The 14,311-nt window shown below is 74.7% G+C and overlaps 2 protein-coding genes across 2 annotated transcripts; both read right to left on the minus strand.

Annotated features, from left to right (window-relative positions):
• Positions 1-948: 948 nt before the first annotated feature.
• PNPO (pyridoxamine 5'-phosphate oxidase) lies at positions 949-3,816 on the minus strand. The gene is made up of 7 exons (XM_080565032.1): positions 3,411-3,816; positions 2,729-2,853; positions 2,563-2,662; positions 2,388-2,441; positions 1,990-2,118; positions 1,795-1,865; positions 949-1,710 (listed from the first exon to the last, which is right to left on the minus strand). Exons 1-7 carry the CDS (start codon positions 3,453-3,455, stop codon positions 1,545-1,547), a joined length of 690 nt encoding a protein of 229 aa, XP_080421158.1. The 5' UTR covers positions 3,456-3,816; the 3' UTR covers positions 949-1,544.
• Positions 3,817-3,945: 129 nt separating this feature from the next.
• On the minus strand, positions 3,946-12,459 carry SP2 (Sp2 transcription factor). Its single transcript, XM_080565031.1, has 7 exons — positions 12,336-12,459; positions 9,599-9,674; positions 8,044-8,997; positions 7,236-7,530; positions 5,182-5,356; positions 4,905-5,098; positions 3,946-4,558 (listed from the first exon to the last, which is right to left on the minus strand). The coding sequence occupies exons 2-7, from the start codon at positions 9,659-9,661 to the stop codon at positions 4,458-4,460; spliced, it is 1,782 nt and encodes a 593-aa protein (XP_080421157.1). The 5' UTR covers positions 9,662-9,674; positions 12,336-12,459; the 3' UTR covers positions 3,946-4,457.
• Positions 12,460-14,311: the final 1,852 nt, after the last annotated feature.

Below are 14,311 nucleotides of genomic sequence, written 5' to 3' on the forward strand. Positions count from 1 at the left end.
CTGGCAGCACCCGAGGGTTCCTGCCCCAAAGGGACGGGGGAAGGGGGAGGGCGCGCGGCCGGCACCCACCGGCTGGGTGATGCCCATTATGGTGGCACCGGGGCTCCCAGCACCATGGGGGCACGCGGGGTGGGGAGGTCGAGGTCTCGGGTCACCCTCTGTGGCGGGCACCTGCGGAGCTGAACAGACCCCCACCGAGCCCCCGGCCTTGTAGCGGAATGTGCAGCCGCCTCCTTGAGGTGCTGCCGGCCCCACGTCCCCTCCCACCCCACCCCGGCTGTCGGGCACCACGGCCGCACCATGGTGACCAAGGGAGTCAGGTGAAGGAGGCACCGGGGCAGGGGAGGCACCTCAGACAGGCACCGTGCAACACAGCAGCCACACGTCCCGTCCCATCCCATCCCATCCCCACCCCATCCCCATCCCCAGGCTGCGCCACCTGGCCAGGCTTGGCCCAGCTCCAGGGGGTTCCCGGCTCTGGCACAGGACCCACGACGATGCCAGCACACCTGAGCCCTGCGGGGACGCGGGGCATCCCTGGGCTGGGCAGGGCCAGGGAGCTGCCGAGGGGGCAGGGGAGGTGCCGCGTCCCACTGGGGGCTCTCCCCCCTGAGCAGCTGGCGTGCTGCACGCAGCCCCGGGGGCTCTGCTCCACCGCAGGGGACCCCCGGCTGTGGGACCCCCGCAGAAGGCCCCGGGGACCCTCCCGCCCCGCTGGCCAAGGCCGCGCGTCCCCACGTTGCTCCTCAGCAGGGAACGATCCTGCCCCGAGAGCAGCACCTGGGCGCACAAACACCCGGAGCTGGAGAGGGCGAAGGTTATTGGCGCCCGGTTTCGCTGGGACGCGGCCCGAGAGCAGGAGCGGTGCCGGCCGAGGCGGCAGCACCCTCTGCCGGGGAGCGCAGCCGAGCTCTGCTGGGTAAAGATTAACCCACAGCCACGCACGGCTCCGCTCGATCGGCATTTATTGCTCCCGAGCAGGGAGGAAGCAGCGCAGGAGCAGGCAGGGCACAGGTCGGGGCCCAGCGCCCCGCCGAGGCAGGGCACGCAGGAGACAACACGCAGCCGGCCACGGACACCCGCGGTGACAAAGCCACAATGAAATAAATTATCGCATGGACTGAGCGAACGGCGCGGCTCTAGCTAAAACACGAGGCTCGATTGGTCCCAGCAGCACAGGATGAGGACAGGGGATTCACAGGGCTCTTTCCCGGTCCCCAAGTCATTACCATAATTAATTAAGTCATTACCATGATTAATTAGCCACCGGCAGCCCCGGGAGCAATTGCTCCCCACATGCTGACAGGGGGAAGCGGGGGGTTTGTGGGACCGGCCAGCCCATGCCTGCAGCAGACATGAGGGGATTGCAGGGTCCTGGGGCCGGGCTGGGCTCCCGGGCACCCCGAAGCCCACCACGAGTTTCTCCGGTGGGGCAGAGCGAGGCCACTGCTCCCGGGGCACAGCGGGGACACGGGGGGGACATGCAGCAGACTTGGCACAGGTAATGCTGCCGATCGGGCGAGCGGCCGGGCACAGGCGCAGCCTCAGGGGGCGAGGCGCTCGAACACCCACTCGCCCTCGCCGCGCCGCGTCATGGGCCCAGGGGGGTCGGCGCCGTCCCGCAGGCGCCGGAAGACGATGCGGTCGTGCAGGCGGTTGGTTTGGCCCTGCCAGAACTCCACCACGTCGGGCTGCAGGATGTAGCCTCCCCTGGGGGGGAGACGCGGGCGGTGAGGGGGCCCTGCGGCGCGGCACGGCCCCGGGCTGCTCCCGGACGCGCACCGGGCGGCTCACCAGTCCTCCGGCTTCGGCACCGGCGTGTCCCGGTACTTCTCCTCCAGCTCGGCGTTCCTCTTCATCAAGTACTGCGGGGAAGGAAGGGGACGGGGCTGGAGCGCGGCAGGGGCAGGATCCCGGCTGCTGACGGAGCCCCGGCCCTGCTGGTCGCTCCCCGCACTGCTGGGGACCAGCCGGCCCCGTGCCGCTCACCTCCCTGTCCGGGATGACGGTGCTCTGCCGGCTGGCGACGGCCCCGATCTGGCTGCTCTTGGGGCGGGAGTGGAAGTACTGCTCCGACTCCTCCTCTGACAGCCGCTTCACCGAGCCCTCGATCCGCACCTGCACGGGGCGGCCTCAGGCGGGCTCGAGCTGCCCGCGGGCCCCGGCAGCCCCCAGGCGAGGCCCCGCGTCGCTCCCCCCACGTCCCCACCGCGCGGACGCCCCCGTCCCGCCTCACCGCACGGGGCCCGTCCCTCACAGCCAAGCAGAAGGGGCCGGGACCCATCCGGAGAGCCCAAACCCCGACGCAGGAGCCCTGGCTCCCACCCCGCAGGGCTGAGCCCGCACCCAGGACGTGGCCTTGTCCCGCTGCCGGCACCGGCACGCACCTGGCGGTTGAGGGGCTCCCAGTAGAAGACGAGCGAGGCGAAGGGGTTGGAGTCCTGCGGCGGAGCGGAGCCGTCAGCGGGCGGGCGGCCCCCGGGAGCGCCGCCACAGCGGGGGGGAGACCCGGGGGGGGCCCGGCCCGCAGCCCCCCCCCCGCCCCCGGTGCCCCGCGCTCACCAGCTCCCTGCCCTTGCGGCTCTGGCGGTTGGTGAAGAAGCGGAAGCCGTCCTGCCCGAAGCCCTTCAGCAGCACCATGCGGGCCGAGGGCTTCCCGTCCCTGCGGCGGGAGGCGGCGGCGGTGAGCGGGCGGCGGCGGGGCCCCCCCGCGCCCCCCCGGCCTCACCTGCTGCAGGTGGCCAGGCACATGGCGTTGGCCTCGCCCACGGCCGGGCACCGCAGCGCCTCCGCCAGCCAGGCCCCGAACTGCGCCACCGGGTCGCGGGAGGCCAGCTGCCGCTCCTCGAACGCCTGGGGGGGGGGGGGGGGGGGCCGCCGTCAGCGCCTCGAGCGCGGACACGGGGCCTGCCCGGGCCCAGCCCCGGCCCGCCGGTGGTCCCCCGGTGACCCCCGGTACCCCTCAGGCCCCCGGTAACCCCCTGGCCCCACCGCCCCCGGCCTCCCGGTGCCTCCCGGTAACCCCCCGTTACCCCCGCCCCCCCTTGTCCCCAACCCCGGTCTCCCGGCGGTCCCCCAGTGACCTCTGGTACCCCCCGGTAACCCCTGGTACCCCCCCGGCCCCGTCGCCCCCAGCCTCCCGGTGTCTCCCGGTACCCCCCGATAACCCCCTGGTACCTCCCCGACCCCACCGGCCCCGCCGCCCCCGGCCTACCTGTAGCCCCCCGGTAACACCCCGTTACCCCCGCCCTTCCCCGGTACCTTCCAGTACCCCTCGGCACCTCCCCGGCCCCGCCGCCCCCGGTCTCCCGGTAACCCTCCGGTAACCCCCCGCTCCCACAGCCCCCCCCCCCCGTTATTCCCGGTCTCCCAGTGCCTCCCGGTATTCCCCGGTAACCCCCGGCCCCCACCTCCTCCGCCCCCCGGTAGCCCATCCTCATGGCCCCCAGGTCCATGCCGACGCAGCCCGAGCGGGGTCACCCCGCGCCGCCCCCCCCCCTCCCGCGCCCGCCGCCGCCGCCCCGCCCCGGGGCGTGGTCGCGTGCGCGCAGCCAATAGGGAGCCGCGCCACGGCCCCGCCTCGGCGGAGGGCGCTCGGCCAATCGGGGGCGGCGGCACGCGCAGGGCCGGAAGCGGAGCCCGGGTGTAAACAACCCCGGGAGGGGGGGGCCTTAAAGGCGCAGCGCCCCCGGCGGGGGGCACCGGGGGGGGCACCGGGGCCGGGCCGTCGGGAGCAGCCCCGCCCCCTCCCCCGGTACGGCCCGCGTAGTGGGGGGGGGGCACAGCCGGTGTGGAGCAGCTCCGTGAGGCCGGAAACGGGCTGGGACCCGCCGGGGTGGGCGCACAGCGGGGGGGGGGGGGCCGCCGCCTTCAACGCTCGGGAGTAACGGGGGGGGGGGCGGCGGGGCTGAGGGAGGCGGCGCCGGGAGGGGGGGGGACCGGGGGGGGGGGGACAGGCGCTGGGGGAAAGACGTGGGCGAACCAGAGGGAGTCAGACCGGGGGGGGCCGCGGGAGCCCCGAGCGGCGCCGCCCGGCACCGACCGCACACAAACCGGGGCCTGGCGGCGGCTCGTCCGCACTGCGCTGTTCGTTTATAGCTTTAAATATAAAGGAGGAATGTGCTGCGGGGCGCTCCCGGCCGGCCCGCGGGGCCGCGCAGCCCCCTGCGGGCCCGCCCCCGCCGGGCTCGGGGCCCTGCCGGGCTCCCCGCGCTGCCGGGCCCCGGGGGGTCCGCGAGGGGTCGGCCCCCGGCGCCCCTCCCGCCGGGCGGCTCCCGCGCGGGGCCCGGCGGCGTCCCCGAGGTCTGTGCGGGGGGGGGGGGGGGGGCGCGGCTGCCCCCGGCCGGCGGGCGGGAGCCTGGAGTGCTGCGGGGGCGGCGGGGGCCCGGGCCGGCGCCCGGTCGCTGTCCCCGTGCCGCGGCCCCGCGAGGCCTGTCCACACGGTGCGGGTCCCGGCCCTACAAGTTCTTGGTGACCAGGTGGGTTTTGTAGTGCTTCGTCAGGTGGTCGCTCCGCATGAAGCGCTTCTGGCACTGCGCGCACTCGAAGCGCTTGTCACCTGCAGGGCAGAGCAGCGGCCGTCAGCACACGCACACCCCACTCCCAGCCCCGGCGCCCCGGTACCGGCCCCGGGCAGGGCTGCGGGGACCCCGGGGGGCGGTGACGTGCCCGCACCACGTCCCCCTGGCAGCCCCGTCACCGCTGTCAGCGGGGGCAGAAAGCCCCCGGCTTCCCGGTCCCTCCCAGCAGCTCCGCCACATCCCAACAGCGGCTGCTGGTGGCCCGAGCCCACCCCGGCCCCCAGCTCAGCACCTGGGGCCCTCGCGAGGCTGGTCCCTGGGGGGAGCTGGGCTGCAACCTGGGGGCTGCCCTGGGAGGGGGGGGCCGCGCGGGGGGGCACAGACCTGTGTGGGTGCGCGCGTGCCGCTGCAGCTCGTCGCTGCGTGTGAAGCGCTTCCCGCAGAAGACCCAGTTGCAGACGAAGGGGCGCTCGCCCGTGTGCAGGCGCACGTGGGCGCGCAGCAGCGACGTCTTGCGGAAGGTCCGCCCGCACTCGGGGATGTGGCAGATGTGCTTCTTCTTCCCCTGGTCCCCCGGCCTGGCGGGCAGAGCGGGAGGGCGGGCGTCAGGCGCAAGGCGACCGTGGGACCCCCCCCCGGGGCCACCCCGCGCCCCCCTCACCTCTTGTCGCCGTCCTTGCAGTTGGGGCAGGTGCAGGCCATGCGGCGCCGCTTCTCCCCCGGCTGCGCCTCTCCCGCCAGCGCCTGCTCCATCTGCAGCTGGATCTGCGTGGGGCTCAGGCCGCTGATGGTCAGGTTGTTGCCGGAGACGTTCTGCACGGTCAGCTGCTGCTGCCCTGCGGGGGGAACCGGGAGTCAGGCGCTGCCCGGCCAGCCCCCGCGCCCGAGGGGCCCGGCGCGGCTCCGCGAGGGTCCCGCCGAGCCCCTGCGGGGACGGGACGGGAGGGGACGGACCCCAGGCAGGCTCCCCGGGCCCCGGCGCCCCAGCCCCGCATGCGGCACTGCCCCGGCCCCGCCACGTGCTGGCCCCGAGGTGGGCCGGTAAGTCCCTTTTTTTCTGAATATACTGTGCGGTTTTTCAAAGTTTTTGGTTTGACCCTTCGGGGTGGGGAAACGGCCAAAGAGGAAACGAAAAAGAAACTTTGAAAAAACGTGCAATATATTGACCAAAAAACGGGACTTACCCCGGACCCTAAGGGCCGCTCCACGCTCGGGCGCTCACGGAGGCGGCAGCCGGGGCCTCGCACAGCACCCGGCGGCCGTGCGGGGGGCTGCAAAGAAGAAGACGGGGTCAGCGTCAGCAAGCTCGGGGGCAGCAGGCGAGGAGAAGCAGGGGGGGTGCGGCGGCCGAGCGAGGAAGGGGTCTGCAGGGAGGGGGCAGGCAGAGCACAGGTGCCTCCAGCTGCAGGGGGAGGGGCAGCGCTGCGCCGAGGGTCGGGGGCCGCCTGGCAGACCCGCCAAGCGCGTCCCCGCTGAAGCCGGGCCCAGGCTCCGCGCCCGGGGCCGCAGGCAGCCGGTCCCACCGGGCCCCTCCTGGCCGGGGCTGCGGCATGGCCCCGCGGCAGTGGCGCAGGCAGCAGCGGCATCTGCCTGAGCCATCTCCCCACGCTCGTCACGAAGCAGCAATTAACCCCCCCCCAAAGCCACCCCAGCGATGGCGGCGGCGCGCTGAGGAGCCCTGAACCGCACCGCAGCGCGTTTTATGCTGACACCGTTGGGTTGAGCAAGAACCGGCAGCTTCCGAGCGCCAAACCCAGCCGGGACTGCTGCCGGGTCCTGCCGGGAGAAACCGCGGAGCGCCAGCAGGTCTCTCTGGATGGCGGCGCAGATAAACGCTCCCCAGACGCAGCCTCTGCCCCCAGCTCCCCGCAGCCGCCGGCTCGGGGCCGGGGCCGGTGTTCCGGGGCAGGCCGGGGCGGCCGCTGGGATGTGCGGCTCGGGGCAGGCGACGGGGATCGGGGCGTGCCGGGGCTGCTCGAGGGGCTGGGGCTGCGCCTGGCTGCTGTGGGCTGCGGGAGGCACTAGCCCCGGGGCAGCGGAGGGGCCGGGCTTGCTCCCAGGGAGCGGCGACGCCTTGCGGCAGAGCCGGCGTGTGCGGGGGCAGCTCTCCTGCTGGGCCTGCGGGAGCCCGGAGCAGCAGCCCCCTGCCAGGCAGCACGGCAGGTGGGAGGAGGTGTCCCTGCCGCAGGGCCGGGGCTGGCGGGGCTGTGTGGGGTGGGGGCCGCAGGCCCAGAGGAGCCCCCAGTGCCCTGCGTCCCCTGCCTGGGGGTCCCCGCCCTCCCCGAGGCACACGGCTCGTCCCCGGGGCCGGGCAGGGCTCGGCCTCCCTGAGCACAGCTCAGGAGCGAGCAGCTCGCGGGGCTCCTGGGCAGCGCTGGGACGCGTCCCGCAGCCCCGTGGGACCGGCACCGCCGGCGGGGGCTGCAGCAGCTGCTCCCCCCGACCCGGCCACCGCGACGGGATTGCAAGCACCGCGCGGAGCCGCCGGGACGCCTCCCCGTGAAACACCCGGGGCCTCCCGCAGCGCGGGCAGCGAGAGCGGCTGAGGACAGGTGGCACCGAGCAGCGCCCAGCCTCGGGGCTCCAGGGATCTGCTTACGGAGCCGCCGCGTCCCGGCTGCGCAGCGCTGCGGGGGGCTCTCTGTGCCCCCGACCCAGGAGCTGCCCATGCCCCCCCGCCCCCCCCCCGCCCGCCCGGCGCAGCACGCGGCCCACCTCCGCTGTTGGTGATGGTGACGGGCACGCCCTGCACTTGCACGCCGTTGATGTTGATGGTCTGCATGGCCTGCGCCGCGGCCGCCAGCTGCGCCGCGCTCAAGCTGATGACGCCGCCGGCGGGGGCGATCTTGGGCAGCGGGCGCTCCTTGCGCGTGGCCGGCTTCTTGCCGCCGCCCCCTGGGCTGCGGGACGCGGGGCTGCTGCAGGACGTGCCGGACGGGGCCACCGTCACGGCGGGGGCTTCCTGGAGCAGCACCGTCTGCAGCTCCCCCGACGGCGTTTTGAAGTAGACCTGGTGGGAGGAGAGGAGGAATGAGGCCCCCCGGCCGCGAGCCGCCCTGCTGGGCCCGCACGGCCCCGAGCACGAGGAGCTGCCCCGGCCCCTGAAGCCCGCGGGCCTCCCGCGGACGAGTCCTGACTTGGCACGGCAGCAAAGGGCTGCTCTGGCCTCGCAGCCCGGTTCCCCAAGGCAGCAGCGCAGCCCTGCGGCCCGTGAGCCCGCTCCCTCCCCTCCCCGTGCTTCCCGAGCCTCCGCACAGGCTGGGTACGGGCCCGAGCCGGCGCCACAGCGGAGCCTTCAAGGACGCGGCGCTCCTACGGGTCCCGCAAGAGGAGGCGGACGGGAGGAGAGGCCTCACAAAGCCCCACCGGGGGAGCAGCTGCGCTCCCAGCCCCCCTGAGACATCGGAACCCGTGTGAGCGATGCCTGAACCTGACGCTAAGGCGGGGACGCCGGGTGGCTCACAGAACCCCTGGTCCTTAAAGGTGGGCGAGGGGCAGAGGGACACGGCAGAGGGCGGCGTACCTGCGTGGGCGCGGGGTCCGTCGTCTGGATCTGGAAGTTCTGGGAGGACTTCTGGGGGACGGTGGGCAGCGTGGCGGAGGCGGCCTGCACCACGCGCAGGGCCTGCTGCGGGATCTGCACCACCTGCGGCTCCTGCTTGGGCTGCACCACCTGCACCTGCTGCACCACGGCCGGCTGGCCCGAGCCCGGGCTCTGCACGATGAGCAGGTTGTTCCCCGCCTGGATGATGTTCTCCGCCGTCGTCTCGATCAGCACCGTCTCCACCTGCTCGGCCACGGCCACGGCGGCGGGCTGGCCGGGCGACGCGGCTTTCTTGCGAGGCTTTTTGCCGGGCTTCGAGGGGCTCTCCGCGACGATCTGCGCCTGCGCGCCCGGCTCCGCCGCGCTCACCAGGTTGTTGACGGGCAGGGCGAGCGTCACGTTGCTGCCGCCGGGCAGCTTGACGACGCTGCTCGCGCCCTGCACCGGCGACGCTGCCCCCTTCTGCGCCGGGGCCGGCTTGATGGGCACGGGCTTGTGAGAGGCCGAGGACGGGGCGAGGATGGCCTGGTTCGCGCCCGGAATTATCTGGATCTGGTTGGCGAGGTTGGGCTGGACCTGGATGGTCTGCGCCCCCGCGGGCTGGATCGGGGGCACCGCCTGGTACTGGATGTTGGCGGCCGCGCGGGGCCCCTTGTTGATGACGGCCGGGTTCTGGATGGCAAAAACCAGCTGCCCCCCGGCGTAGGAGGTGCCGACCTGGGAGCCCTGGAGCTGGAAGAGGTTCCCCTTCGATGACAGGATCCCGAAGTTGTTCTTCCCAGAGCCCAGAGGGAGCGGAGCAGGTTTGATGGGGACGAGTTTGCGAGGCGTTGGCTGAGGAGGGGCAGGAGGAGTCACGGCGGCTTCCACGGCAGGGGGGCCGATTTTGCTACATGTCGCTGCGAGGAGGGCGAGGGGAGACGGCTGCGAGTCCTGGGAGGGAAACGGGCACGTCAGGGGGGGCTGGAGCCGAACGGACCCGAGGGCGAGTCCGCCAGGGGAAGGCTACACGCTGCCGAAAGTAACGCAGCCCGCGCCCGTCAGACACCTCATTAAGCGAGCGGCTTAATTACCCGCACCACGTGAGCCCCGCGCTCGCCCCAGCCGTGCTACTTTTAGCCACCGGGACGGCGGCTGCCTTGTAATCGTGTGTCTGCGCGCTCGCATCCTCCATGAAGCCGCGCACGCCCTGCATGTCTGCTGCTGCTCACACCGCCCCTGCACACCCCCGCAGCGCTTCATGCCAGTTTTAATCCCCCGGCCGCCTCATGGCAGCAGCAGCTAACGAGACCCCAGAGGTCCTTAGGGAAGGCACAGCACGGGCAGGGGGCAACACCGCCACGGGCAGGGGGCAACACCGCCACGCAGCCGCTGCAGGAGCCAGCGCTGGGCTGGGAACGGGCCCCGAGCGCGGCCCCCCCGCCTGTCCTGCGGGCAGCCTCCTCCCGGGGGCAGCAGGGGCCGCCCCGGGGCTCGCTGCAGGCGGTCCCGAGGCTGGGGCACGGCGCGGAGCCCGCGGCGCCCCCGCGCTCACCTGTGCGGAGGAGGCGGCCGGCTGCAGGTACTCGCTGGGGCTGACGGCGGCAGTCGCAGCCATGCTGTTGCTCGGTCTGCGGGAGGAAGCAGAGGTGGGGAGTGAGGCCAGCAGCGACACCGCGGCTCCTCGGAGCGCCCAGCCCGGGCCCCGATGCCCGAGGGGCTCCCCCAGCATTGCCCAAACCCCCCCAAGCCCGCCCCCAGCCGGGGCTGGAGAACCCTCACTGCGTCGCCCCCTTCCCCCGTGCCTGCCTTCGGCCTTCGCTGGCCACCGAAGGCAAATGGTGGCCACAGCGAGCGGCCGACCACGGGGCACCAGGCACCGGGCCGAGGCCCCGGTGCGTTTGCTGCTGTCCCCGCACGGCCCCGGGCTGCCGGGGAGCACCGATGCCCTGCAGAGCCCCCCCCGGGGGCGGCCTCCCAGCACCCAGCCCACGCCGTCCCCCTGCCCCTCGTTTTTGCAGCTCGGGGAACCTCCGAGGGCAGCGTTTTGGTGCGGGCCGGTGTTTTCCCAGGCTGGAAAAACATCGTTTCAGTTATTTTGGTGTGCTGTTGGTGCTGAACGTCGGCGAGTCGTTACGTAACGAGAAGGTCGTGTGGGGGAGCAGCAGAGCCGCCAGCGGGGCCCGGGGAGGCCGAGAGCAGCCAGCGGCGGGGCAGGGGCAGGGGCAGGGAGCCGAGCCCGGTCCGTCACGCTGCCCTGCGCCGGGGGACGCTCCGGGGGACGCTCCCCTTCCCCGCAGCCTGCTCGTGCAGCTGCCTGGGCTCAAGGGCTGCGCCCTCCCGCAGCGGAATTAGGGCAGCGCCGCGGATTAGCAGCCCTGACTACAAAGGGCAGCAGCGCTGAGCTGGCCGCAGACATCAGAGGGATGCCAGCAGCCGCACAAACAAACCCGGGCCGGGCCGGGAGAAGCCCCGTGTCGCCGCAGCGTGAGCCCCACGCGTTCCTCCCTTGTACCACTCGTGTCCGACCCAGCCGGGACAGCGCCCGGCCTGAGGCCGTAACGCGGCCCCCCCACTGCACAGTGCTGCCAGGCGGGCACCAACACTCGCGGCTTCCCTGCCCCTGAGCCCAGCCGGGCCCCTCTCACCAAACACACCACGAGCCGCCGCTGGCTGCGGGCACGCACAGCTCCGCGCCGAGCATCGGGCTCAGCTCGCCCCTGTGGCCCCAGGGCTTCCCTCGAGGCAGTGAGGGAGCAGCGACTCGTGAAATTCCCTTTCTCCTAGCCACCTTCCTCCTTCCTCCGCCTGTCCCAAGCGCAGTTCTGTGCCTCGGCCTCTCCCCCTGCCCTTCACTCCCTGGGAACGGCCTCGCGTACCGGCCGGCTGCCCGCACACCCCGATGGCACCGTGAGGGGCTCCCGCAGCCTGCCGGGAGCTCGGGGCACGCGGAAGGAGCCCCCAGGGCTCCAGCTGTGGAGCCGCAGGAGGAAACTTCCCGACCGTGTGGCCGTGGGACCCCCGGGCAGCGAGGGAGCACGGCGGCAGCTGCAGTGCTCCCAGCCGCACGGCCAGGAGGTTTGCTCGGAGGCAGCTCCCTCGCTTCGCACAGGAGTTTATTTACCTCGGACCCCGTGCCGTTATCTGCGATATTGTACGGGAGATACAGGGGAGAGAGCTGGGGGAGAGCTGGGGGAGAGCTGGGGGAGAGGTGCTTTCCCTGCACCCCGGGTCAGGGCCAGGGAGGCGAAGGCGGGTGGGCAGAGCCGCAGCCCCCGGGGGAAGTTGCATCTGCTCCAGAGAGCGGCGGGCAGCCTGGTCACGGCAGCCTGGTCACGGCCGCCTGGTCACCGCCGCCTGGTTACCTGCGAGGAGCCTCCCCGACGGCCCCGCCCCGACACGGGGAGCGCCGTGTGGCGCTGCGCAGCCCCCAGCCCTCGGGGCAGGCGGCCCGTCCCCAGAACGCCCTGCCCGGGCTCCCGAGGACCGCGTGGAGGCGGCTGCGCCCCGAAGGGCAGCGGGGCCCCGGCACCGTTCCCGCCGCGCCCCCCGGCCCGGTGCCGCGTAGCGCAGGGCCGCTCCTCCCGGGGCCGCTCCTCCCGGGGCCGCTCCTCCCGGGGCGAGCAGCCAGAGCTGCCCCCGGGGGGGGCACAGCGGGCATGGCCCCGGCCCTGCCCCCGCGTCCACCGGGACTGCCCCGGCCCCGAAGGGCTCAGCGAGGCCCCGCCGGGCGGGCGGGCGGGCGGGCAGCAGCCCCGGCCCGGTGTTAACCCGGCGTCGGCTCCGGCACCCGCGGTGACTGTTACGGGCGGGCACCGGGCACCCCGCGGGGCACACCGGGCGGGGCTCCTGCCGGTGCCGTCGCTTTAACGCCTCAGGAGCCCCGAGGGGGGCAGGTCCCGGGAGCCGCCGCAGGCCTCGCCCCGGGCCTGCCCCGGTTCCGCGCCCGTCGCCTGCCCGGGACCGGGACCGGGGGGCTCTCGGAGGGGGGGGCGGCGCCAACCCCCCCGGCCCCGCCCCGGCCCCGCCCCCCGCGGCCCGCCCCTGCCCCGCCGCCCCGGCCCGTTCCCGCCGCGCTCCCCGGGGAGGCGGGACGAGCCCCGGGCCCGCCCCCGCCCCCGCCCCGCCGGGCCCCGGAAGCGCCGCCCGCCCGCCCGGTGCGGGGAGGGCGGGGCGGGGCGGGCCGCGGGGGCCTCACGCCTCTTCCGGGCCCGGCACCGCCGCCGCTGCCGCCCCTCCCGCCTCCCCCCCCCGCCCCGGCGCCCCCGCCCCCGCCGCGGGCCCGCACAGACCGGCCGGGACGGCGGCGGCGGCGGCTGCGACCCCCTCACGGCGCCATCTTCCTCCTGCGGGGCTGTCCGGGCACCGCCCTGCGCGCCCCGCCCCCTCGGCGGCCTCCGGCCCAATCCCCGCCCGGCTCTTCGGCGCTCCGGCCAACCGGCGGCGAGGGGCTCGATCGGCGGCCAATCCGCCGCGCCCGGCCGCTTGACGGGCGGCTCCGCCGAGCAATGGGGCGCGGTGATGGAGGGACGGCTCCGCCAATGGGCGCGGGCTCCCGATGTGACGGACGGAAGAGAAGACCCAATGGGAGGGCGGAGCTTTGATTGACAGCTCTGCCGCTCAATGAGAGCGAGCGCAGCACGTCCCGGTCCGCGGACTGACTGCCAAGCTTCCGAGGCGGGGAGGCGGGCTTCCTCGGGGGCGGGAGCCGCATGGCAGCACCCTCTGATTGGTCGAAGCCCGGCATGACTGACAGGCGGGGAAGCCAATGGAAAAAGCGGGGCGGCTCCGCGCACCCTGGGATTGGCTGCGCGCCCGGGGCGGGGGGCGGTGGGGGGCACGTGACGCGCGGGGACGGAGGCGGCGGTGGCGGCCGGGGGGGCGCGGCCGGGGCCTTGCGGGCCCTCCCCGGCCTGGGGGCACCGCCCCCGATCCCCGAACCCCCCCCCGCGGGCCCCCCGAGCCCCGTCCCCGCCGCCCCCAGGTGTCCCCGCACCTGGCCCCGGGGTCCCGGCGGCTCCCGGCCGGCCCCGCCCCGCCGCGCCCCCGCCCGGGGCCCGGCCGCTCCCGGTCCCGCTGGAGCCGGGTAATTGCCCGGCGCTTTGCTGCGCGGTGTCTGCGGCCCCGGGGCCTGCTCTGTGCGGCCAGCGCCGCCCCCCGGGCTGCCGCCAAGCACCGGCGCCGCCGCCCCCCCGGTTCCCCCCGGTTCTCCCCGTTCCCCCCCCGGCCTCCCCAGGCCCTGTACAGGGGTCCCGGGCCCGGGGCTGTCCCCCCCGCCGTGCCGGGGGCGGTGGGCACGGGACGTGCTGCTCAGCCCGTGCCTCGTCTGTGGCCCACACCCGGCCAGCGGCCTGGGGCCGGGGGGGCATCGCTGCCGTCCCCCGGCACAGCCCCGCTCGGCACCGGCACCGGGGCTGGTGGGAGGCCCAAGGGCAGCGGCCCCTGCCGCCCCCGCCACCTGCCCCCACCGCCCACACGGTGCTCCCGGCGCTGGGGGTGCTCCCGCCTGGGCAGGCCCCGGCCTGCCACTCCCTGCCTCAGTTTCCCCGGGCGTGCGGCGACGCCGGCTCTCGGCTGCGAGCCCGGCACGGACGCGAGCGCAGGCACGGCTCGCCCTGCCCGGGACGGGGCTGTCCCCGCTGCCGCTGAGGGTGCCGAGCCCCGGGGCTGAGCCCCCCGTGCCCACGGCCCCGGAGCTGGGAGCGGGGCCTGGGGAGGCCTCGGTGCGGGGACGTGGGGAGCGGGGGAGCGCCGCTGCTGTGGCCACCCCTCGGCGTTGGGTGTTTCTTGTCCCCTCACTGCCTCGCGTTTTGTTGCAAAATACCAAATTTTCGTGTTTTTTTGCTTGGCAGAGGGAGGGGGTTCCCTGGAAACGGGGCCTGGCAAACAGGAGGGCACCAAGGAGCACCCCCAGCCCTCCGCCAGCCCCGGGACAACCTCGTCCCACGTCCCTGTCCCTAACGCGTGTGCCCGGCTCTGTTGCACGTGGGGACATGGGGACAGGGGCTGGGCAGCGAGGTGGGGACAGAGCCATGCAGGTTGTCCCAGCAAGGCAGGGAAGGGGACACGGGGACACGGGGACCCAGATCCGCGCAGCAGGGCCCCAGCCAGGCTGCACCAGGAGCCCTGCGGGGCCCGGAGCCGTGACGTGGGCCCGTCCCCGCAGGTCCCCGTCCCCACGGGTCCCATCCCTGCCCTCCCCGGCCGTCCCCGAGCCCGGGGCTGCTGGCGGCTGCTCAGAGCCCACACGCAATTAAGGCAATTAGGG

This window comes from Anser brachyrhynchus, assembly GCF_964034855.1.
Source record: "Anser brachyrhynchus genome assembly, chromosome: 22".
Classification (NCBI taxonomy): Eukaryota; Metazoa; Chordata; class Aves; order Anseriformes; family Anatidae; genus Anser; species Anser brachyrhynchus.

Coding starts and splice junctions, on each gene's coding strand:
- PNPO (XM_080565032.1), bottom strand. CDS start 3,455: ATGGACCTGGGGGCCATGAGGATGGGCTACCGGGGGGCGGAGGAG. Junction 2,854..3,410: donor GCTACCGGGGGGCGGAGGAG/GTGGGGGCCGGG, acceptor CCCCCCCCCCAG/GCGTTCGAGGAGCGGCAGCT. Junction 2,663..2,728: donor TGCCTGGCCACCTGCAGCAG/GTGAGGCCGGGG, acceptor CTCCCGCCGCAG/GGACGGGAAGCCCTCGGCCC.
- SP2 (XM_080565031.1), bottom strand. CDS start 9,661: ATGGCTGCGACTGCCGCCGTCAGCCCCAGCGAGTACCTGCAGCCGGCC. Junction 8,998..9,598: donor CGGCCGCCTCCTCCGCACAG/GTGAGCGCGGGG, acceptor TTTCCCTCCCAG/GACTCGCAGCCGTCTCCCCT. Junction 4,559..4,904: donor GCACGCGCGCACCCACACAG/GTCTGTGCCCCC, acceptor TCTGCCCTGCAG/GTGACAAGCGCTTCGAGTGC.